The 25242-nt window shown below is 36.9% G+C and overlaps 1 protein-coding gene across 2 annotated transcripts in view; it reads right to left on the reverse strand.

Annotated features, from left to right (window-relative positions):
* Positions 1 to 25242, reverse strand: part of ZCCHC7 (zinc finger CCHC-type containing 7) — a 146534-nt gene that overhangs the window by 31041 nt on the left and 90251 nt on the right. For both annotated transcript variants that reach the window (XM_044439438.1, XM_044439437.1), the window contains exons 3-6: positions 23536 to 23579; positions 21338 to 21460; positions 18541 to 18711; positions 12291 to 12326 (exon numbers count right to left, since the gene is read on the reverse strand). In XM_044439438.1, the coding sequence (XP_044295373.1) occupies positions 12291 to 12326; positions 18541 to 18711; positions 21338 to 21460; positions 23536 to 23579 (374 nt within the window). The remainder of the gene's footprint in view (positions 1 to 12290; positions 12327 to 18540; positions 18712 to 21337; positions 21461 to 23535; positions 23580 to 25242) is intronic.

Below are 25242 nucleotides of genomic sequence, written 5' to 3' on the forward strand. Positions count from 1 at the left end.
AGATAGCATACTAAAAAGCAGAGACATCACCCTGCCAACAAAAGTGCGTATAGTCAAGGCTATGGTTTTCCCAGTTGCAATGTATGGCTGTGAAAGCTGGACCATAAGGAAGGCTGAGCGCCAAAGGATTGAGGCCTTTGAATTGTGGTGCTGGCGGAGACTCCTGTGAGTCCCTTGGACCGCAAGGCGATCAAACCGGTCAGTCCTAGAGGAGATCAACCCTGACTGCTCTTCAGAAGGCCAGATCCTGAAGATGACACCTTTAGACAGGCTCAGAAGCTGCTCCAGAGAAGAAAGTAGCAACACAGAGGCAAAATAGCTTTCATTGCTCCTTCTGTTCTGCTGGGAGTGTGCCCTCAAAGCACAGGGTTACTTCTCAGACTATGTGCCTTTCAGACATATGGATCATGCCCCTTCTTCCCCAGTGCATCAACTGGGAAAGTAAGGTTTCCATTTTTAAACTAACCAGCATTACTCATAAACCTATTCTCTTTATTTATCCTGAAACTCCCATCATTTAAAGTAACTATTCACTATAAACACTATCCAATGTTCTAGTGTTAGGACTGTTGCCCACTTTTTTCATACCATGCATGCTTTTATAACTCTCTCTCATGTCCCTGTCTTATTTGCCGTTCTCTAAGCTAAAGAGGTTCAACTGTTGCAACCTTTACTGATATGGGGGTTGCTGCAGCCCTTTGGCCATCCCACTTGCCCTTCCACTGATTCATATTAGCTTGGGAAAATAGCCACTGGGTGCAGCCACTAGGAGAAGCATCATCAATATGCAAGTGACATCCAGCTTGATTCTCTGTAGCACCTGAGTCAGGTGTTGCCATGCCTCACCTGGACCAGTCCATAGAGGCAGTGGTGGGCTAGAAGCCAACCATCTGAAACGGAATCCTGGGAAGGCAGAGACTCTGTGGGAGAGCAATTCCTTGATCCAACTGTTGGCATTAGCGTGGTGTGTGTGTGTGTGTGTGTGGGGGGGGGGGGGGGACTGCACTTCCCCTATAAAAGGAAGTGTGCATCTGGGGATGCTCACAGAATCACTGCAATCATGCATGGCCTTTGGGGCAAAGAGCACTTATCACCATCTCTGGTTGGTATAACAGTTCTAACAATTCCTGGACAAGTTGTATGTACTGTAAATGTGCTTTATGTACAACTGCCCTTGAAATTGGTTTAGATGTTGACACTCATGCTCTTTGTAATAGGCTCAAGGTCATTTGAACTTGGCATGGTTCCAAGAATCTGTCCTGACTTTTGGACAGTGAGAAAGTTCACTATGCTACTTGTTTGAAACTTAATGCTCTCCCTACCATTCTTCTGGTAGAATCCATCCAATGCAGCTTTTGATCACATGTAACTCCTGTGCCAAGGGCTCCTATGTGGGCTGTCAATTAATTATCAAGCCATGCTGAAGGAGACACTGCTGGTGTGTAACATTCTTACAGCTGAGGACCAAGTTAACTGAGACATCACCTGCGTGAACATAGGATGCCCTAGCCTCTAGGATCTGAGACTGCAATTGCTTCCCATTCCTTGGCTTACTGGGTTTGTTTGACCATGGTGTGGAGGTGGGCCTTCTCAGTTGTAGCATCCACTATGTGGATTTGCTTCCTCACCATGACAGAACGGCAATGCAACATTTCCTTGCCACTTAATAGTTGTGAAATTTTTAATGGCACAGCATAAAAGTTCCAAATAATGACAGAGAACATGCTGCAAACAAATGTTCACCCAGGAGCTTACAGAATGATTAATACAGTACCCGTTTTCTTTCTAGTATATGGTTACATTACCATTAATTCAGCAATGGCAACAGGAAGCAGAGGTTGATTGCCATTACAGAACTTGTCTAAATTTTCACACATGGACACACATGCCCTCCTTTCCCAGCCCCTCTAAAAATGTGAGCTGAAGTCTGCACATCTAATCACATTCCCTCACCAGGCCCACACACTTTATCATCAACTGGCCCAATCTCTCATTATCTGTCCTTTACTTTCTCCATATCCACCTTTTCTACATCCATCAAGCAGGGAAAAGCAGAAAGAACTAGCCAAGAGTAATATACAAGTTGTATTTGTATCAAAGCTTTGAATAAGAAAATTTAGGAAGGGGAAATATCAGGGTTTTTTTCCCATTTAAGATTATGTTTTATTATTTGCATTTATTATTTATTATTTGCATTTATATACCACCCTAGTAGCCCAGAGGCAGTATCTTTGTTTGAACCTCAGTAAAATAGTATATATTATTACCAATTAGTGTTTTGGCACTACCATTACATGAAAGGTATTGACATTTTATATAATTGTTTACATTTGACATACAAATCCTTGTATGATGTTCATTCACAGGGCTTCAATTGTAGCAGATGTACACACGCACATTTTACAGAAATATTCTGCATCTGTTTATTTAAAGTTGGAATTGTTAGAGGGGGTGGTTAGAAACATAGAAGCAAAGTAAGTCCGAAGAAATCTTCTGGGCCATCTAGTCTGACCCCTGGCTCCAGCCAGCTCCACTCATGTAATCCCCAACAAGCAGCTGTCCAATCTTTGTGGTTACCCCATGACAAAATTCCTTAAATTATTGCTGTCCCAGCAAAGCAACAGCAGTACAGCTAGTGATGTGGGTTTTCTCGGGGGAAAAATGAATGGGAAAAAATCCATGTAAACTAGGCTAATTTACATAGACTAATTTGGAAAGGAAAATGTCAGTTTGAAGTGGAATTTCTTCTCCTGCCTTGACTAGTTATCTAATTTAGCATGTTCATTTTACTTCTATTTAGTAAACAACAAAGCAAAAAAATACTCCTTAGGATTTTTGTCTCCATGTACCATAAGTATTTGATCTGAAATAGCTGAAGGTAAAATTTCAGTACCCACAACAATCTAATGGCTATTAGACAAGAGCATTCCTCAGATCTCCTGCTACTAGGTCAGAGAAGTGCTCCAACTTCAGAGTTGGAGACTGGTACTCTGATTCCCTCTCCCCTCTTCAATGGTGTGAAAAGAACTTTGTCAGGGACCTTGAAGATGGCTTTTGGAGGCTTTCTAAGAGGAGACTGGAGCTGTAAAAATACAACACATCTTTGTGGTATCTCAGGCTCCTTCCATCCTGCATTAAACATCCAAAATCAAACCCTAGCCCTAGCCCTCTAATTGTTTGGCAGGGCAGGAGTAACAGGGAGGTGACTTTTGCCTCCATGTTCCTTCCACCCTACATAGGATACCCATAATTCTCCAATAAATGGGAAATGTTAGATTATGTATACATGTTCAGCGAAATGCTTGCAAAAAAAATGAAAGACAATAGTTTGTACTCTTCTTTCATTCTTTAAATTTAAGAAGAAAAAAACCAAACCTACTGAATAATGTTGACACACTAAAAAATCTGAAAAACTTTGAAACTGCCAAGCTTGCCTGATGCTTTATTTGCAGTTGGCATCCATTCATTGTTACTATTTATGATTGAATTATTTTCTACAGAAACACAAAACACTGAAATTTCTGCCTACTGAGAAGACAGGAGTTCAATTTTCTGCAACAAAAAGTGTAGTTAACTGCACATTTACAGAGAAAAATACAACTCAAAGACACCTAGCTCACAACTGAGAAGCAATGATCCCACTATTTATCCCCCCCCCCCTTTTTTTTTACATTGTATTTTTTAAGCACTTCAAGGCTGGACATGACCATTATCTTCCCAAGAGCTCTGTGAAGTAGCTTAGGCTAAGCATTAGCAACTAGTCCAAGGTCAAAGGGACAATGACTATGCAATGATTCCTATCTAGACTTCCTCAGCCCAAGTCCAACATGTTATTCACTACACTACACTGTTAGCACATGTTTTAACTAAAGTTAATTTAATAATCTTTAAATGAGTAACAGTTTCAGAAGAGGGTTTACCTTTTTTTTTAACCTTGCATGATAATTTCTTAAAGTTTGGCTAGATTCCAGAAGTTAACATCTCCTCTATTTTACAAGTTAAGATTAAAAGTAAATGGAATGTATCCTGAAAGCATATTTTGAAAAATCTAAAAATGTCACTATTTAGTTTAAGCATCTGATCTTGCTTTTGGAAATTTATTCTGGAATGTGGCATGGAACTTCCCCACAGGTATTACTGGAGTCATCCGCCAAAATACTCCACAGTTAATATCAACATGCCAAAAATGCAGCCATGGACTTGAGTTGTATGAGGAGCCCTTTATATGTACATGATTTTTATAAGTGCTATATATAAACTGACTGTATTGGATTGCTTTGGATGGGCTGCATCTAATGGCACCTGACACACCACCAGAACACATAATTTGCACTGATAATGCAGGCAAACAGAATGGTTGAAGTAACTGGGAATGTTGATGCTAAGCTTCTGGTAATTCCAGAAAGTATGTTTTCAAGTCCTTCCTAACAACCGGAAAGATTTTTATAAATACGTTTCAAGCAGGTGAGGTTTTGCTCCATGTACCAACAACTACACAGATTAATTCTCTGGGGCATAATGCAGCGCATTTACTCTAGTTGTGCTTACAGTTTGCTACGTCCTCCTAGGAAGGCTGCTTTCAACATCACATGAAGACTGTTTGGTACAACATACTTTGCTATGGAACAAACAAGGTCTGGTTGATAAACAGGCTGTATAAACATTTTAAAATTCACCCTTGGCTTGTAAACTTCCAAAGTAAAATGCAGCATTTACTAAAACTAACCATGCAGATATAGCAATATAGAAATGTAGTGTAGTAGTAATAATAGTAATAATAATAATTTTTATCCTAGGTTATTCAGAGACATTTTATGCATAAATTAGTTTAGCAGAGAAGAAACACTTATCAATATAGACAAGTAAAGCATGCATAGTTTCACATCACATTTGCTTTATTTAAAATTACAGGGGAAATGCAACTCTCTCAATTTTTTTTTAAAAGATTAAAATCACAAATTTGATTAAGTCCTTTAGCACAAAAATGAGCCCAATACAAGCTTGGAGAGGACTTACTAAGACCGAAAGAGGGCTGTCAATTTTTTTAAGAGAATAGCCATGATTACAATACTATTCCCCAAAACTCTAACAGCAAATCATGCTGTGACACTGGTAGGACTTAAAGAACTTTCTATTAAGTCAGGCAGAAGTATGCCAAGCTTATCCCTGGCATACCTATGTTTGACTTGCAAGGCATGAGGAAAATGACTTCATGTTATGTCTCTCCATGGGAGTTAAGTGCCCAAAAGGTTCAGTTCCCATTTTCAAGAGAATGGTCAACTGGTCTGTTCCCCCAAAGTCTTTATCTACCTTTTTAAACATTTTATATTTTATAATCCTGTGGGTTTCATAGTCTGGCAAGCATGAACATTTTAAACTGCTTAAACAGCATTACAGTAATTCCTAAATCATTTAGGTGTCTGTTCTCTAAAATATCAATTATGAAAAGTAATTACAAATTTGTATTCTGCTTAGTATTTTCTTTTGCACTTCTACTTAAAAGATAATCTTCTGGAGAAAGATTTTTTTAAAGCTTACATAGATCTGGAGAATTTAATTCTACTGATCTAGCATCTACTTTCCCTTCTTTTATGGAAAATTTATTGAACTTTCATGTCAGGAAAATTATTTATGCAATCATTCTGCCACCAACTATATAAATAATATACAATACTAATTTGGATAATAGCAACAGATACAGACTTTTCTGCAAAAGCATTTTTTTAAATAAGTACAAGCTTAGAATTAATTCTGGAACCTCTGACCACTCTACCAAACTTACCCTATATTCTTTTATGCAATTTAGAACTTAGATATAATGTTGACACATTTTTCTTCATTAATAGAATTTAATAAACTGGGCATGAAGAATGTCAAGAGATGCCATAAGAGGTGTTATTAAATAATATGTCTGCCAACAAAGGTAAACAATGGCTTAGCATTTTGGGTCAGAGCTTCTGTCTCATGCATCTGATGCAGATCCTTGTACACAAAGGCTCATTAAAATGTCCTAATTGCTGCAACAGACACATAATTTACCAGGTACTTGCATTTCATTTTTAATTGTGAACAATCTTACTACTTAGAAATATTTGCCCTGACCCAGCTCTAAGAATATTTTTTAAAGGGGTTTGTATGTGACAAGTTGTGCCGAAAAAGCTTATGCATTTGAGCTCCCATTCCTTTGAAAGCAGAACAGTGAGAAAGCATTAAGGCTTAAGTGTGTACTCTGATAAGCACTTGGAGGAATGTCTGCTTTACACTCATGTTTCCCGATCCAGCAGGTGAAGTATGTGCAGATTTCTCATAACATGTCTGAATTCCCTAAGCTATATAGGGGGTTTATTTTATTGGTACATTAAGTGTCAGTGTATGCTTTTTAATAACCAAAATTTACACTTCAAAATGTTAGTAATTTCAGTGTATTTTAATCAAATAAGCCTCTGAACCAAAAGTATAAAGTAATGCAAACATGCACCAATATATAGCCAGATCATCCACCTGTATAATCTTCCCTTCTCATAGCCCATCATTTTACCAGTAAATATTAACTCTAAATATGTTACTTTATATTACAGGACAAGCAGCTGGCAGCAATACCTACTGGCAAAGTTTTCATCAAAGTGTATTGTTGTATAATAGTATGACTTTGCAAATATTTAAACTTATCAACACATTTTACACCTCAGCAACACAACATTATAAGGCATTCTATACAATGTATGAGTAAAAAAGGGGAGGGGAATAGTCCATTTTCATTCTGCTTACCCATATTCTAGTTTTGTATTTTCAAACTGTTATGCAAGATAGACTTAAGAGACAGTTTAAATCAGTAAAGATGCAGCCCAACATCAGGATATATATTAAATTACAGGGGAATTCTATGTTATTAACCTGCTCCAAGAAAGCAGCTTTTAGAGAAGTGTTAGCATCATGTGTGTACTTTGGCAGGCTGGAAACATGATCATCTCATTTGGCTCAAGTCTGTGCATCCTGACTGAGGTGTGAGTTCTGCTGAATTTAATGGACTTACTCCCAAGTAAACTGGCACAGGATTATAGCCATAATGACAAATCTACCCCTAAAGGTAGATGCTACTGCTATGTGTCCATGATATAAAGTAATGTATTTAGTGTGTCAATATTTACTGGTAAAGACATGGGTTATGCAAACGGACAGGATTCTCCATGTAGATAATGTAGTGTTATTTGTTATATGTTCACTATTTCCTATATCTGCTGTTCTCAGTTATTTTAGTATAAAAAACAATATGAAAGAATTAATTCAATATATAATCATGGCAGTATATAACAATTGTAAACATTTTTAAATGGAAACCGGCAAAATGAAAAGCACTGTCTTCTAGGAAATCAAGGCAAAATAACACAGCATTGCAATTTAACAGATCTTTTATAGTTAAACAAAATATTTACACACATGCAAGTGATTAAGAGGTATGTATTATTGCAAAACTAACCTTTTGCTAAGGATCTTTTAATTCGACAATTCTATTTTACCTAAATCTAGAAACAATCCCTTCTTCTTAAATTCAGACATAAAAGTAAAGAAAATAAAAAGTTTCAAATTAATTTTAATTCTTAGACAAGCACTTTTAGGCACAGGAACATTAGATTAAATATAATAAACACTCCAAATATCCCAACTGCATACAATAGAATATATTCTTTCTATTAAATTATACCCATTGCAGATAATACAACTATTTCTGAGAATTATTAGATGGATGGTGGAGTACTATCTACAATTGGCAAGCAGATCCAACCTAACTCAGAAGAACTTCCTTTTGAGTAAACATATATTGGCTTTGCTGAAGCATTTACCCCAATGTGATAAATATTTCAAAAATGCATGAAGAACGAGATAAATTAATAGAAGTATCACAATCTAAAGAAACCAAAGTCATCCTTTTGTAAGGATGAACACAACACAACATAATTTTATGTTATCATGTTTTAGTTCAGAAAAGACTAGGACAGGCACTGGTACAATTATGGGGAACCAGAGCTTTCAGTAATTTAGCTAAAATGCAAGTCCATCTTCTTCTGCAAAAATCTTGCAGTCAATTATCAAATCTAAGGCTAGTAGCACTTTTGAAAAAGAGCTAGTTTGTTTCTAATCATGGGTTTAAGTCAGATTTAAGAGCAAACCTACTTACATACATTTTTATTTCAGAAAAAAAGAGAAAGGCCAAACTGAATTTTAATAATCATACACAAAGAAATACAAGCACAAAATTTAAGCACAAAAGAAGCATTGTGTCTTCTTGTCTTTTACATATGCACACTGGAACTGCAATTCTTGGTTCACCTTTTAACGTTAAGTGGATTAAAAGTAAGATTAGCAAACTGTCAAAAAGCATGTTAAATGATAGTGCCTGGTGGTTAAATTCTGATGTTTGTAAGACTCTGTTGGTGGCCATCTTGGAGTGAGGGGTTTTGATATAAATGAGGGGAGTGAAGGCAGCAGATGGAGGAGGGGTCCTTGCTGCATGCACAGAAGGCAGCAATGTAAGAGATCATAATCTCCTGAAGAAAAAAAATATCACCCCACAGCAAAGCAAGTATTAAAAATATCTAGCAAAGCATACTAAACTAAATAAAAATATATTTGTCAATTTGTACGGTTTTCTCTTTTATTGACGCCCTCAATAATCTGTGTAGATTTTAAGTCAGGATAATACTTTTGGGATACAAAATATGTCATTCTCACAGAGATGCCAATTGCCTTTCCTAAAAAGGTTAGGCAGAAAACATAAATGTGATTTTCCACTTAATTATAATGGCTGCCAGTTTTGTTCTAAGCCTGCCATACTGCGTCCCATATATGTGAATTCTCAATTGTGCATAATTCAATCATGACTCATTCCAACAACAACCCCATACACACACAGTATTACAATTTTCTGCCCCATATACCAGGGATGACCAAGATGTGGCTTGCAGGCTGCATCAGGCCCTCACAGCCATTTTTGCAGAGGCCTTGCTCCTGCTGCCAAATTGGATGGCACAGAGAGTTCATGCTTTGTTTGCAAACAGAATAGTACTTCTGCAAGCCTCTCAGGAATGTTATTCTACTTGCAAACAAGGTGTCTTCTCTTTGTGCATTTTGTTTCCTTGAAAAATTGTCACTGTTTATGCTCATGCCCCCGCAACAAATTCAACAGCAATTTTAAAGATGGATTTTAAAGCGGATGACCACCAGTGTGTCTGAGGGGCAATGATGCTCCTTCAACTTCCAGACATTGCTCAACCTGTCACACAGTTATGATTTGCATTTTTCATGAACCACCTATATATTACATAGGAGCAATGTGTGTTTTTTTTAAAAAATAGACAACATTAGAGATTTATTACAAATATATACTGTCAAATACTGCCCCCTTAGATCAGACTCCTATTTTTCTGTTTGCTTAAATTGTTTATTGTTCATTTTGTGCACTTCCTTGAGGGCCTATAGCTGAAAAATGGCCTAAATTTGGATTTAAAAGGGTCAGGGTGGGCAAGACACTCCCTAGTTTAGGAGGAACTGGTTTAGGCCCTGTATCTGCCAATGGTAGTGCAGCTATATCTTCAACTCAAACATAAAAGTTCTAATAATATAAAACTTTCAAGTTATGAAGTTTTAATAGTGTAACTTATAAACTAACGATGCAGCATAATGAAAAATGAAGAATTGTATATCAAATAGCCACAGCTAAACACCATGTTTATTGTGTATAATATGAAAAGCATTGTGATTTTTAATACGACTTTACAATGAAACACAATGTACTTCTCTGTAGTGGAGCACATGTCAGTAATTTTTTTCTTGATTATAAATGAAATCTTTGGAAACTAGAATGTGTGATATTTCTGAAATAGTATGTCAGAGCTGAGCCAAGGTTTGAAAGCATTTAAAAGTTTGCTCAGTGTCAGAGCAATACGACAGAGGAACCAGTTGCCTAGAGAGCTGGTGGGCTCTCCCACACTAGAGACATTCAAAAAGCCATCTGAGTGGGATGGTATAAACTGGTGTTGTGCAACAGCAGGGGGTTGGACCCGCCTGATGGCCTTCACGGCCCCTTCCAACTCTACCATTTTATGATTCTTTGAAAGATGCTGTTATAATTTTTTATAGGACATGAATTTGCTGAAAATAACATGCAATGTTTTCTTTAACTCATGTTGACTGAAACCTAGATTGCTATAAAATAAAGCCCTAACTCACTGAACCAATGCACGGTAGAAATAAGTGAAGAACCAATTAAAATATTGAAACTTTCACTCTTCTAATTGTATTATACAATTTTTCATTCTGGCAGTGCATTTGATATAGAAAAAGTGTGCTTGACATAATGACATAAGCTTTTCCAGACAGCTAAAATTTCAAGTCTTGCAAACATAAGCAATACCTCAAACATAAGCAATGCCTAAAAGCAATCTATAACCATCAGCTACATTGTTTATACAAGATTTTAAGTGCAATAGCTGCAAGAAATCAATAGATGGCACTCCATATCTTATTAAAAGGACAAAATGACTAAAATCTCCAAAAGTGACAAATATTATGTTCCCTTGATCTGAACAAGTATTCACAACGATTAATTAGGGACATTTTGCTTATGCATGAGAAATTAACTGCACTTTTTATATAACCCTTTGACAAACATGCATAATAAGTGGGATTAAATGATCATCTACATTGTATATATTTGTACGATATACAAAATTTCTGTTTACACATATTTGATATATACTTCATATTCTCAGTTTATTAAGAGATATTAAAACTGGGTTAAACCAAACTTTAAAGACAAGTGTGGAATAAACTGCTTCTATATTTCAGTATAAACAAGAGCAAACAGAAATGATAGTATTTTGAGTGACTGAAGCAAAGTAGCATTCAGTATTTATTCCTCTGGCTTTGTTATATTAGTGCATGTTGTAATGTTGTAACCTATTATATTGTTTCAAATTGTTTGTTAAATTCTCATCAGATTTTTTAAAATAGCAATTCAGAAAGGGCACTTAACTTTTAGGAAATTAAGGTAACAGCTTTTAGAATAAGCCATTTCACATGACTTTAATAATTAATATAGCAGTGAAATCAATATTGAAATCCACACATAAAATAGTGTAATGCTGTATGAAGGACCAATGCATTATGTTCATGAGCATGTGTGCACATGTACGCATTTGTGTATGTGAAACATCTTTAAAAGCTTTTCTAAGATCTGACGTTGCTCCAACCCTGTTCAAACTCCTTTTCCAGAAACCAATCAGCTGGACATGAGAATAAATACAAATGATCTGAAATATTGATCCAAGTCATTTTCCTATATTAACTCTATTTAAATAGAGATATTCTAATTGGCCAAATTGCATAGCATATTATATGTTCAGTTTATTCCTAATTACTTAAATGTGAGGAAATAAAAAGGGGTATTTCAGAAGTTTTTTATTAATAAACAGCAAGTAAGTAAAAATATTAGGTCAACTCCTTCTATGGAGAAAATGGGAAAGCCATATCATCTTAAAAATCCAATAGGAAAGTATTTGAAAGCAACTGTAAAATAGACTGTATTTCCTCACAGAAAAAAGGAGATAAAAACTCATTCTGAAAGACTGAAAAATCATTCAATTTTAAAGGAGAAACTTAGATTCCAATATTTATTTATAGTTATGTAGATTGTTAAGTCAAATGCAAACTTTGTTCTGCCAATCATTTAATATTGTCCTAAGCTAGCTAAAGTAAAGGTTCTGTGTTTCTCTAACTTTTACTTCTGCTGCCTAAGCAAAGTAGAGCTGGAAGAATGAAGATTACTTATTGAGCAACTTTGTTTATAAGTCAAGACTGATTTCCTCATTAATTACAACTCTGTAATTTTTGTGTTTCACTCTAGCAGAGTTATAGTGTCAAAGTCATGTCCCTTGGAAGATGTGAAGCAACATAACATTTCTTGGGAAGGACCCTGGAAAGTGTAATTGTACTGTTCAGTGCTTCCACGAAACATTATTATTACTACTACTTCTACCACCACCACCACCCACCTCTAATGAAGTTATAGGCAGCAAAGTGACACAATGCCATTATGAATGATTTCTATTACATAAATTGTTTCAATGAATGTTGGGGAAAGTATAGTATATTCTTGCATTCTTCAGTCCAAGCCCTTTCAGATATTTATTATCTTCCTTCACAAGATTCTTGTCTATATTTTATGGTCAGCAGTTCACAGAAGAGTAAATAGGCTGGGTGTAGAAGAAAATAAAAAAGGTGTTTTTACTTACTGTTAGGTGATACTGCCTCCATATTTCTGGGCAAGCCTGGAAAATAAAAATATTGATCAGCTGGGAGCATGAAACAAGGTGCTTTACAGCCTGTTGGTTTTGGCATAACACAGTATCCACCGGTGTCGGTCACAGGAAAATAAGAAGCTTAACTGAAAGGGTCTGCATTTCAGCTTCAAAAACCTGGCTAGACAGTTTAATTGAATTTTACACTGGTTTAACACACTCCCTGCCATTGTCAGAAAGCCAGTAACAGTTTTTTCTCTCCTTTTCTTTTGCTAAAGTTTAGAAGTTTCAAAGTCAAGTTTGTAAGGCTCCTAAAATGTAAATAAATCCCAGACATGCTCCAAAAGGACTGGTGCAACTCATTATTTTAGAATTTAATCTATAATACCATATTTTCATTCAAAATTCTTAAAACTATTTCTTCATTTTTGAATACACCTATAATCTAATCAAAATATAATCAATGCATGTAGTTAATCTTCCACAGGGTAATGTGGAACATAATGATATGCTTTACTGCATTCATTTTTACAGAAACTTCCTTTATTATTCTGATTGGTCTAGGCCCATACTGTACCTAACACATTATACTGCAAGAAAACAATGAAGATTTTTATTTTTGGTGATATGAAGTACAACTAGAAGAAAGCATTCAAATTACCATTTGGCATTATTTGTTTCTCAGTACAGTTTCCCTTCAATAACAGAAATATGTGAAGTTTTCAAATAGAACCACAGTCTTGCTGCTCTCTGGTTTATATCACATGATTGCATTATTTTAGCTGTCATAAATTTTCTTTACTATTAGCCTCTCTAATAGAAATAAAGCACCAACTTCTTGAACAATGTCAACTAGGTCAGTAAAAATAACAATATTAAAAGTGCAGATTAATTTGCTGTAGCTATCACAGTCCAAAATAATTTCAGAAGCCTCTGTTTAAAGCACTCCAGCACATGCATACATACAAAAACCCAATACTTTCTGTGATGGTGTCACTCTCCTTCTAACTCAAATGCAACTCTTTGTTTTTCAGACTTCACAGGGATCCCCTTTGAATGCCATTTTTTGCAGAAAGGTGGGGAAAGTTTATTTCAGTCTATTGGACTATTCCCCCCCACCACCACCCGTGTGTGTGTGATCTGTCTGTCTGTACATCCATCCATCTACCCCTTGGGGTACAGAAGATGATAATAATATCCCATATCTCTTCCCACTTCAAACTCTTTGAAAGAAAAGTTAAAGCATCTGCTCCATTTCCTAAAATTTTCAGTAATACAGTAGTTGAGAAGGGGTTTCCATTTCATAATAGAAAAATATTCCACCACCTACAAACACTAAATGGGTTTTGTTATATGCAACCTTTCTGCTGGCTTACCACAGAGGTCAGGAGGCAGAAATTTATCCATTAATTCTGAATAGCTACTGATCATCACAGTGTTCCCAGAATAATGTGGTTAAGAAATTGTTGTCACTGAGTTGTCTTATGCTAGAATGGCATTTTGCCAGAATATGACCTTTACTTACAGATCAGTTTAATAAAAAAGATTTGGCTCCAGGATAATAATTGCACCATTCTGGACATTAAGAGGTCAACCATGGTAGAATATTGTTGCTTTGAAATAAACCTGAATTTCCTGGTTTTTAAGCAAACGTTCATGAAGAAAGGGTCAAATCTTATATACTTTGTGTGCTCATTGTCTGTTTGTGGACACAATTATGTACAGATGAAAAACTGACTGTCATTATTTTGTGTACACGTGGGGATTCCATGCTAACACATTTTATACACATGGATGGTCACTAACAGCGCAATCCTATGTACATCTATTCAGCAGTAAGTCCAAGTGAGTTCAGTGGCATTTACCAACAGGTAAACAAGCACTGGATCACACTGAACTGAAACTGTAAACAAATTTAATGGGATCAACTTCCAAGCAAATTTGCTTAGGATTGTATACTCTCCTGAGCTTCCAAAAAGCTCAGGAGAGTATACAATACCCCCAAAGACATTTGACGACAGAAAAAATTATTTTAAAATGATCCTTAAACATTTGAGATGGCCGACTGATCCACTGCAACTGGTTCACAGCTAGGTTATAACTCTTCCATAGTACTAAATGGCAAAAATCCTAAATAACAATTGCTACAGGATACTGTCCCTAAAATTAAGTGGAATGACTTATTATGGAAGAGAGCACCACTAAATTCAGCAACAAGTGGGTCTATTGCTTTTATTTTTAAGTATTTAACTTCAAATTGCCCTAATTTCAGTTGGAAAAAAAAATCTGGGGGAACGCAGCTATATCTGAATAATATACCACACCAACATTTAGTTCTATGAATATGAAATGCCTTTTCTTCAAAGGAACCATTCTACCTTTTATAACAAATATGCTTCTAAATATATCTAGTATGGCCAGCATAGTTTTTATAAGTTCTGTACAATTGCCTCCCCACCCTATATATTTACCCTTCCCATAACTTGGACTGATATTGTTCTGTTTGACCCATATTGAATTTTATCATGTGCTAATTATTGTTTTACGAGAACAACGGCTTAGTGCATCTGTTGTTTAATTCCCACTTCCCTATTCTCAAACGTGAACATCAAAGAAAATAAAACACTCAATCTTAAACAGTCCCTGACAGCAGACCAAGACTCAAGTGCTCAATAGACAAGGCCCTTGCCACCAGTTCTCATATTTCCACAACAATGAACAAACACAAAAACAGCACTAAGCGGCCTTTCCTCCTTTTCAGCTCCCCTTGGCCAGTTGTCTGCCTTGTACTAGAGAGAACCCTTGAACACAACCCTGCTGGGAACACAACACAGGAGAAAGGATTAGCCTTACTAACATGCTAGCATTTGCAAAAGTGAAGGGGAAAAAAACCCTCAACCAAGACTGTATTTGGTATATGAATAACCAAAATGTATGAGCTGACAAGAGACCAGGACAGGCCTATGGCTCCCCGGGAGAAAATGTAGCTGTGATGAGTGACAGGGCTTTCAGGAAATATGTTCACAATCACAGACAGTGAAGGCCATGACCTAGATCGTTTAAGAGCTTGTCTTGTCAAATTATCAAAAGCTTCTTCCTCTCTGAATAAAGAGTGACATAAGTGAGTGTCAGAAAGCTGCAGGCTGACAAGCCAAGCATACAATAACAGAATGCACGTCACATACTTGCCGAACACCGCCACTGCTAGCGGCAAATCTTAATGAGAGTGTGGCTGGCCCAAGAGACTTGGGTCCCTGCTGGCACAGCTACTCATCTCACAAAAATCCTACAGCTCCAAGTCAGTTATGGCCTGACACGATGACTACAATTACTAAACACAACTTTTTAACAGAATTCTCTTGTGCTTTGTCAAAGCTGCTGTTAGGAGCTGCCCCATTGCAAGCCACTGCATCAAACAAAAGATCTAATAACAGAAGTCATATTAATTACCTCTGTATGACAGTTTACAGAAAGGAGGTGATTAAATTTATCAATTAAAAAATTGCTGATCTCTATCAACTGCTTGCTCCAAATGACCCTTCCTTAACCTTAATCTATGGAAAGAACTGGGAATGTTATAGTATTCTTAACCATTTAGATTTGTTATAAATTCCCATATTCAGAGGGATCTCCATTGTGCATAATGCAAGATATATCTGTTTTCCTATTTTCCATATGGTGCATGGGCACAGCACACCAGACCATTAGAAAGAATGGCATGTGCTTCCCATATCCCTAAACAGTGTTCTCCCCTCCACTCAGTCAAGAAATGCACTCCTTCTTTGTACAAATGGAAGCATGGAAGAGAACTGGAGAGTGATATAGGAGACATGCACCATTCCCCAAAGACATGACATGCTTAAGTACCACAAGATTGGGGGCGGGGTGGACATGAACAGTCATCTACTTGGTTGTTGTGCACTCAGGAACCCCTTTCAACTCAGGCAGTGTGCTGTTATGGCATTGGACTAAGCCTTTCCATCTATACATAAACTGGGTGAAAAATCTAACCTTCCATTAGAAAGTCTACATTCATGGCGAGCTTTATGGAACTACTGGGGAAAAACGGAAGTAGACAGTGAACACATTCATAAGAAACAGGTGTGAGAGAATGAATGAAAAGTCCCAATAAATCATCTACTATAGCTCTGTTGTAGCTAAGTGAATTTAGACCTGTTCAGTGACTGGATAGGAGACCATTATAATGCTCACACTTACAAGTAATATTACACACATATGGGAGCGAGGTGCAAATCCTGACTGTCCAGTAGCCACAATAGTAAAAACCAACTGAAACATTCAAGATCCAATGATAAAAAACAACCAGGACAGATTCTCATGGAAAGACACTGTGACAAAAAATAAAAATTAAATATCTATACTTGGAAAAAATACATATGAACATGAATCTGGATAAAAAACCACGAAGAGAAAATGTTTTCATGCTGTTCTGAGAACTCTTGTACAAATGCTAGTGGAAGACTTCTCATACTGTAAGAAATATTGTGGTATAGTATGAGAAACACAGTGTATAAAGAAGACATCGGCTGCAGCAAGTTAATTCTACAGGGGTGAAACAGTCTTCAGGACAAGCTTGTGCAATGTTTTGCACAAATGGAAGAATGTTTCTGTACTTAGGATCTCTTTTCTGACACAGCACTTTTCCAGCAGGCTAGAACAGCATAACTGTGAAAAGCACTTCTGGATCCAAGTCACAGAATGCACACTAAACTACAATGTCCTAAGCATTATGAAATTATATTAATAAATCAGACTTACTCCACAATAAATATGTAAAGGAAGGGGCACTGTCTAAAAAAACATAGACTTGTCACAAGATCTCCTAAGAATTATCCTCCACAAGAGAAATTCCTGAGCTTCTGAGCAATGGAAATTCTGGCCTACACAGTCTTATATTCTTCCAATGCATTTGATGATGCATGCAATTGTATTAGGGAAGGCTATAAAAATGGGCTCCACTGTATTCAGGATGGCAGAATGTTTTAAAAATTCTCCAAGCAGTAGAATACAGGGGAGTACAAAAGACTCTCCAAATATGTTATTTTTGTTTGCCTGCTCCCACTCCGCCTTCTCCTTTCTTAACAAAAGGGAAATATTTTTGACCCTCTGCCTATTAAGATAAGCTTGCAAGTATATATAAGTGTCAGGTGAAGTATTAGATCAAAAGAGGTTTGAGTAAGAGTGTCAGAGATCATGGACATTGAAGGGGAGCTTCAATGTCCTACACAACACTTTGACCCATGACTTAGATGCACTAAAATTAAATGAATATTTGCTTGATTGCCTAATTATACAATCTACCAAGTTCAGGGTTTTTGGAATACAGGATTTTGATTGGCAGAGAATGCATAAAATGGGAGATCTGCTAATTCCTTTCCGGCAACTAATAATTTTCCTTCTGAAGTTCTTCATCTAATAGGGAAAGAATGTATGCCATCACAGCACTATTTCTTGTTAATCAGAGGTGTAAAGCATGCCACCTTAAGTTTAAAGAACTGCTAACCTCTAGGTTAACAGCACAACTATTTCATACCTATTCGCGGCATCTTTACAGCATTGTACTAAACTAGAATTCAAGCTAGAGAAGTATACAAAGAATTTCATTATTGATGTTGTTATTGTACCAAGTTTTTATCCAGCTTGTGCAGACTCAAATAGGTTAACTGCATTTTAATGTATTCAAATCTCAAAGATATACACTATGATAAAAAGGTACTGACATTCTACCGCATGCCAGCAATTTTTCATAAATTTTATAATGCTTATTTTTAAATTTTTTCCTTGAAAATCAACGAAAACAACATTAAGGAATAGTGCCACTCTAAATATTGATAATTGGGCATTACTGGGAAGTACGAAGTATTTGTATTCCTAGAAATACTCAAATGTACTTCAGAAAGAAAAAAAGTATACAAACAAAAATCTGGTATGCCAGTACTTGCCACACAGTGCTAAGGGTTTCTAGATTTACATTCTTTTATATTTTTTTCCATCCATAAATAGTTTTTAATTTTTATTTTTCATACATTAACAGTAACTTCAAGAAGATAAAAAATATTAATTTTACACATAAATCCCTGTGGGCATACAAATGCATGCTAAGAGGCACACAGTTCTATAACCAGAAATGCAAACAGTGGAACCACCAAACTCTAACAAGCACAAGTCAATTCTAAAGAGAGGGAAAGAATCATGGGGTAGCTTTTGTTAACAATGTACTCACATCCGCATAATGGCCTCTCATATCACAGCGGTTGCATTGTTTTTTCCAGTACAGTCTTTCATGGCACTCTTTAGAACAGTGTCCAGGCAAACAACAATTTAAACAAAATCGGGCAGGACAGCTATTTTGTAGGTGACCCCTTCCTGCACAGAGACAACAAGGTGGAATTTTCTGTGAAACAAATACAAAAAAATTAAATGTCAAAGGGATCTGTGAAATTCAAATTAAGTGAAATACAGAAGGAAATCACTGAGGTCCTACTGAAGTCTATACACAAACATAATTGCCTTGCATAAGAGCCATATCTGAATTTATTTCAATGTATATCCTGCCTTTCTGCACTGCTGCCCAAGGAGGCAATAATAATAATAATAATAATAATAATAATAATAATAATAATAATATAATATAATATAAAAACCACAATTAGAAATAAATAAAGCATAGCAGATAACACCAGAGCAAAATACCAAAAACAGCAAACAAACAATATCTATCAATACCCAAGAAAGCCTTTGTTGCAACCCTGCCAAATATACCACAGATGTTGGTGAAACGTAAGATCCACACTGGGTCAGACCACAGTGGCAAACCAGCTGCCTCAACAAGTGTATGAGTAGAATGGCCCCCACCAGTCCAAGCAACTGGCCGACATAGGCACACTGCCTTTGATACTGGAGGTAGCATGTCGCCCTCAGGACAAATGGCCATTAAAAAGCTTCCCCTCCATTCATTTGTCAAATCCTCTTTCAAGGAAGTCCAAACTAATGGTCATCAATACATCTTGTGGAAGTGGATATTGTAGCTTAACTATGCATTTTGTGAGGACGATCTTCCTTTTATCTGTCCTGAATCTCCCACCAATCAGCTTCATGGGATGACCTGGGGTTCCAGTGTCATAGGAGATGGAGAAAAAAGTCTTCCCCTCCATAACCTGCACAACTTTGTACACCTCCATCATGTTTCCTCTTACTCTTTCTTCTAAGCTGACCAATCTCAGCTGTTGCAACCTTTCCTCACAGGAGAGCTGCTCCAACCCCTTGATCATTTTGGTTGCCCCTTTCTGCCCTTTTTCAAACTGTACAATATCCTTTTTTAAGATGCAGTGGCCAGAACTATGCACAATATTCTAAGTGCAGGAACATCACAGGTTTGTATAAGAGCAGTAACATAATTGTAGTTTTACTTCCAATTCTTTTCCTCATTGTGGCTAGACAGAGTTTGCCTTTTTCACAGCAACCATTTATGGGGTCAACATCTTCAGCAAGCAATCTTCTAAAACCCTGAAATCCCTTTCTTGGTCAGTCACTGCTAGCTCAGATCTCATCAGTTTATATTTAATGTGAGAATTTTTTGCCCCAAAGTGTATTACTTTACACTTGCTTACACTAAACTGCATTGTCCATTTTAATGAGCATTCTCCCATTCTGAAGAAATCTCTTTGGAGCTCATTACAATTCTTTTTGGTTTTATATGGGTTTTTGTAAGCCATTTTGTTATTTTTATAGAAAGGTTTGGTATTAATACTGGAATGAGATTATTACAGTTACACACACGCTACATAAAACAGGCTAGAGTCCAATGAAAGAATCTGACTAGATAATCACTACAGCAGCAGCCTGGGGGTTAAAGTTGGACCCATGGTGCTAAGAGCTTTATTAAAGACAATGCCTGTATGTACAGTTCCCAGTGTGTCCAACATGGGATTGTATCTCTGAAAAGTGATTCAGGAAGGATTAAACCTGTCTTGGCAACACTTGGGCATGGTCCTATTCATCACATGCTGAGGAGGACTTCCACATCTCCAGTATTCAAACTGGAATCCAAACCCCTTACAGCTAGTGAAAGCCTGCAATAAGAAGCTTGTTTTGTTGCCAGCTGGAGAATGAGTCAATGAGAATATAATGTCTAAAATATAAATATTCAAATGAAATATAGCCCAAGTCTTAAACACATGCAACATTCCCACATTGGATAATACCAGCACATTCCAATGAGAGATCATCACTATTCTTTATCATTTATGTACTGTATGATCCACTTTGGGCTCTGTACCTGCATGTAAAGTTCTCAGGGTACAAGCAGCACACAGGGTCAATGGGAGGTACGTACAAGCTTGTGATATGACTGCGTAGCTTGTGATATGACTAAAGACCCAGGTGATGGTGGCTTTATAACACAACCAAATCTCCTGTTTCCTCTACACCCGTTATCCTCTCTGCACATGTACTTATATGGGAGAAAGAGGAAACAAGCCTTCAGTGAACAAGTGGGAATTCTCAGCCTGTGTGGGGTGGAGAATGCCCATGGCATATTGCTAAAATCACTCACGAAAGCACTCAAACTGTTTCCTCTGAGTCCAACCCATGGGAATCACTCTTCCCCTCAGGGCAACATGCCTTTTTGACTACATGCAATACGCCTCTGAATGCCTGTTAGTAGTGAACATGAACAGAAAGCGATCATGTCCTGCTTGTGGGCATCCTATAGGCATCTGGTAGGCATTGTGGCAACATAGTGCTGGACTTGATGGACCCTGGTCTGATCCAGACACTGGCTAAGCTTTTCTTACATTGCCATGACTAACCCCTAATCAGGAGAAGTCAGTGATGATCCCTAGGACAAAGTTACTTTGTCAGTTGCCAAACTTCAAACTGAGGGTAGATTTTATACTTCCCTACTCCAGTTCTCAAAATGGCCTTCCAGCACAATTATTTCTTTAAAGTCTGAAAGCTGTCAGCTAACCATGACAGGATAAATTGTTCTCTTCAGAGACAAATCAGAGTGTTATACCTACCTTTGGGTTAGGACAATTTTTTGATAAATGACCTCGTTTATCACAATTTCTGCAAGTGACATTTTTGTCTGGCATATAGTATCTGATGTTATGTCGCACTGTAACATAGTTGCCAATCTGTGCCTAAAGAAACAAAAGGAAAATTATTAAATGTTCAGAGAGCTTTGGCTTTGGGACAGCATAGGGGTGAAATTAATGAATTAATGTTTATAACTTCTTGTTCTGTCATCCTAGATTTTACAGCTGTCAGGACAGGTATGTGGAGGCAAAAATCCAATTGTGTATTTTTATAGTTTTTAAAACATCACCTAAAGCCTTGGTAAGCCTCCAATTCATCCAGCAGAGGATGAACACCTTTTTAAAAAGTGTTTTTCTTATTTCACCCTTGTTCCTCATTATTTCCCAATAAAATGCTCTGCAAAATAAATGAAAAAATGAGTGCAAAAATGACTGTATAGCAATAAATTCATACAGAATAAATTAATATTCTATCAAAGCACTTTAATACAGGGGTGCATGAATGAATAATGATCCATGAGAAAACATCAGCAAAATGGTAAAAACCTTGGTCTTATCTATATCCCAGAAATGTGTTGGTGTGTCTATGCTTTAGCATGCTTAAAATATTAGAACCGAACTTGAAATCAAGAGTTTAAAATGTGAGTTATTTTTCTTATGTTTGTTATTTTCTTTAGACCATCCATAATATGATTCTGCAGTGTGACATGGTGCTTCCTTATTTATTTGGCTGATGCAGTGTAGTCAATGGCAGTAATGGGCACCTACTGCCTTTCTAATACAGAAGACTACAATTGACAGTGACCATGTTATTCAATTAGAGGAGCACATACTTGCACCAGCTATTTGTGAGTGAAGCTAAAGGTCAGGGAAACCAGTGCACAGATGGTGTGTGAGCTGATACACTACTGTAATAACAAATTTGGGCATAAGAACCATTGATATCAAACTGAGGAATTTGAAGAATAGATTGCAGTCTTTGGAAAGGCAATGAAAACAGAAGTTCAGAATACTCTGGTAAAATTCTATCTTTATTTTTTTTCCTCTGCAGAGTCTTACTTAGCTACAATTTTTCCTGACTTCTCCATGTGTACCATTTTGCAAGGGCGGCCAAATAAAATATCATTTAAGTATAAAACTGGTGTAAGCTTCCAAATAATTTATCTAAACAATTTCATGGAATATCAGTTGCAATATCATTCATTCATTCATTCATTCATTCATTCCAGTATTTGTGGGTCATTGTGGAAAAAACAGGTTCATAACATGGTAGTGATTACCATGATGATAAAAAATGGGATATTCATAATTACTCTGCTGATCTGCCATGCTTTGGACCTAGATATCTGCCCACTGAGAAGCATAGGCAGAAGCTGACTTACTTGTTCTCGCCTCTCCCTGTCAGCACCAGAGTCTTCCAAAATCTTTTCTCGAAAGAAGCAGGCTGTGACATGAGGATTATGGGGGAAAGATGGCAGAGAACTGAGAATTTTCTAAAATTTCTTTCCCCCTTATTCCATTCCATTTAGCAGGAACTCTCAACCCTTTAAGGAAGCATTTTGAAGGAGCTTTGGGTACTGACAAGTGCCACCTGCAATTTGTACTCCAAAGTAAGCATTTCACTTCCATATGCTCCTCTACCTAGGACTGTCACTCAAGCTGGAGAATAGTTCCCTCCTAATAGTTGTGAGAGAAGACCTCTCTGAGAGGCCTCTTTTCTCCTGATGCCAAGGTCTCTGTGAGATGTCATTTCCCAAGATTACCACAATTGCTGCCAGTGAGGACAAAAAGGAAAGGCACAGTCAGGAATTTAAGGGTATTTTGCGCTCCCAATTATATCAACTGGCTCTTGGAAAAAATGCAACAATGTTTCTTTGCGGGAGGAAAACTGGGCTTGCAGAACCCAAATATGAACAAAGCTCATCACTACTTTCAAGCAGTGTGAGCAGAAAAATTGACATATTACTAAAGTTAAAGATGACATACACAAATACATAGGCATTTTATACAAACACATTACATAGTTTTACCCACATGCATATTTACTATTGTATTTATTTAATTTCTATACCACCCAATAGCCAAAGCTCTCTGGGTAGTTCACAACGCACATTTTATGGGCATGTGCTAGCTGGCACATAGAAAGAAAGAAAACAATGTGCAGCCATGCACTAATTTACCTCTAAGTCTTTATCACTGATGGTCCAGCCTGGTCCACCGTCTCCTGCAAAACAGTTGTTTTGAAAACGGGTAATTCATTAAGGTTGGTTTGCAAAATTTTAAGCATTATAATTTCTCTTTAAAAAGCCAGAAACCTCTTTAAAAATTGTTGAATTTGTTAAAGCTAAATTAAAAGAGAAGAAATTTGCTAATGGCATGCCTGAACTTTCATCACCAAGTGATTCTGTGTCAATGATTTATATCAACTATGTAAACAGTTGTTTTAATATTAGTGCAATAGTTTTTCTGTGTTACAAGAGATGATGTTCCTTGGAAGCTTCCAGGTATTCTTCAAAGAGAAGATTAGTTATGACGGAGAAAGTCACCTGAAAGACAATTTCCTACTACTAACGATCTTCTGTAATCCCAAGAGAAACAATGGACTATAGGGTTGTGCTGTAGAGCAGAAGGGACAAGGGCAGTGGCCAACAGCTCTTCTGAGGTTTATTTTTCATTGCCACAGCATCTACTTTGTTTATTGCTTTACCTTTGGAATGATTACATTTTAATTGTTCAGTTTTGATATTAATTATTTTAAAGCTATCTTTTATATGATTATAAAAAATGGTACATAATGGCCTGGTCAGCATTCCATCCCATACAATTTTACCAAACTGTATGCAGTAGGAAATGTTGCTATTACTCTGATAAACACACAAAAATACACATCTTTAAATTTAACTAACCACATTAGCCACTAGGAAATAAAGCAGGTTTCACATTTTGTGTGGGTTCCATATTCACTGCTTAATCATTTGAAGAAATAACTAATTTACTAAATACTGAAGTCAGATTTTTTAACACACACCGGCAATTTCACTGCACTCAACTCTAACAACAAAACAATGAGGAAAATGTTTACCCAATGAAATTTCAATGTGTTTGAAAAAATTTTTTTTTTCCGATTTATATCCTGCCTTTTTCCTACAAAGGGCTCAAGGCAGCTTACATCATTCTCCTCCTCCATCTTATCCCTACAACAACAACCCTGTGAGGTAGGTTGGGCTGAGAGTCTGTGACTGGCCCAAAGTCACCCAGTTGGCTCCATGGCTGAACGGGGACTAGAACCCAGATCGTCTGAGTCCCATTCCCATGCTCTTAACCACTACACCACACTGGCTCTCATTCTTGAGAGTATCTTTTCCTATAATGCAGAACACTACTTACAATGAGTACAAGAAACAGTGATATATTAAATCAGACTCATAATCTAGTCTGTTGTGTCCCAGACAGATGGATTTGACAAAAGTATGCAGCTCCAAATCCTAATCACCAATCAGCATCCTGAAACAGACTGGCTCATTAAGCTCCATTTTCAATGGCCAACTGATGTGAGAAAAAGGGGGAAAGAAGTGCATAATTCTTCAACTATGGTCCATTTCTGTTTATCTGGCTCTTGTAAGCAGAATTTCCTGGTTCCTGACTCCTGATAGGGAATTAATTCCTAGGCTTCTCTCTACTTGTAGTTGAGTTGATATCAATCACACTATCTTCCCCTTTGGCTTCATGAAGGATTTTACCAAAGCCCTAACCCTACAACTGTTTTGCTGATAGGCTCAGATTTATCCGGCACATGCCCAAAACTGCACAATGTCTATCAAGGGGTAACTAATATTACATATCACAAATTGGTGCAATGAACCATAGGGAAAATTTTATATTACATG

This window comes from Varanus komodoensis, unplaced genomic scaffold (assembly GCF_004798865.1).
Source record: "Varanus komodoensis strain SLA01 unplaced genomic scaffold, ASM479886v1 scaffold35, whole genome shotgun sequence".
Lineage (NCBI taxonomy): Eukaryota > Metazoa > Chordata > Lepidosauria > Squamata > Varanidae > Varanus > Varanus komodoensis.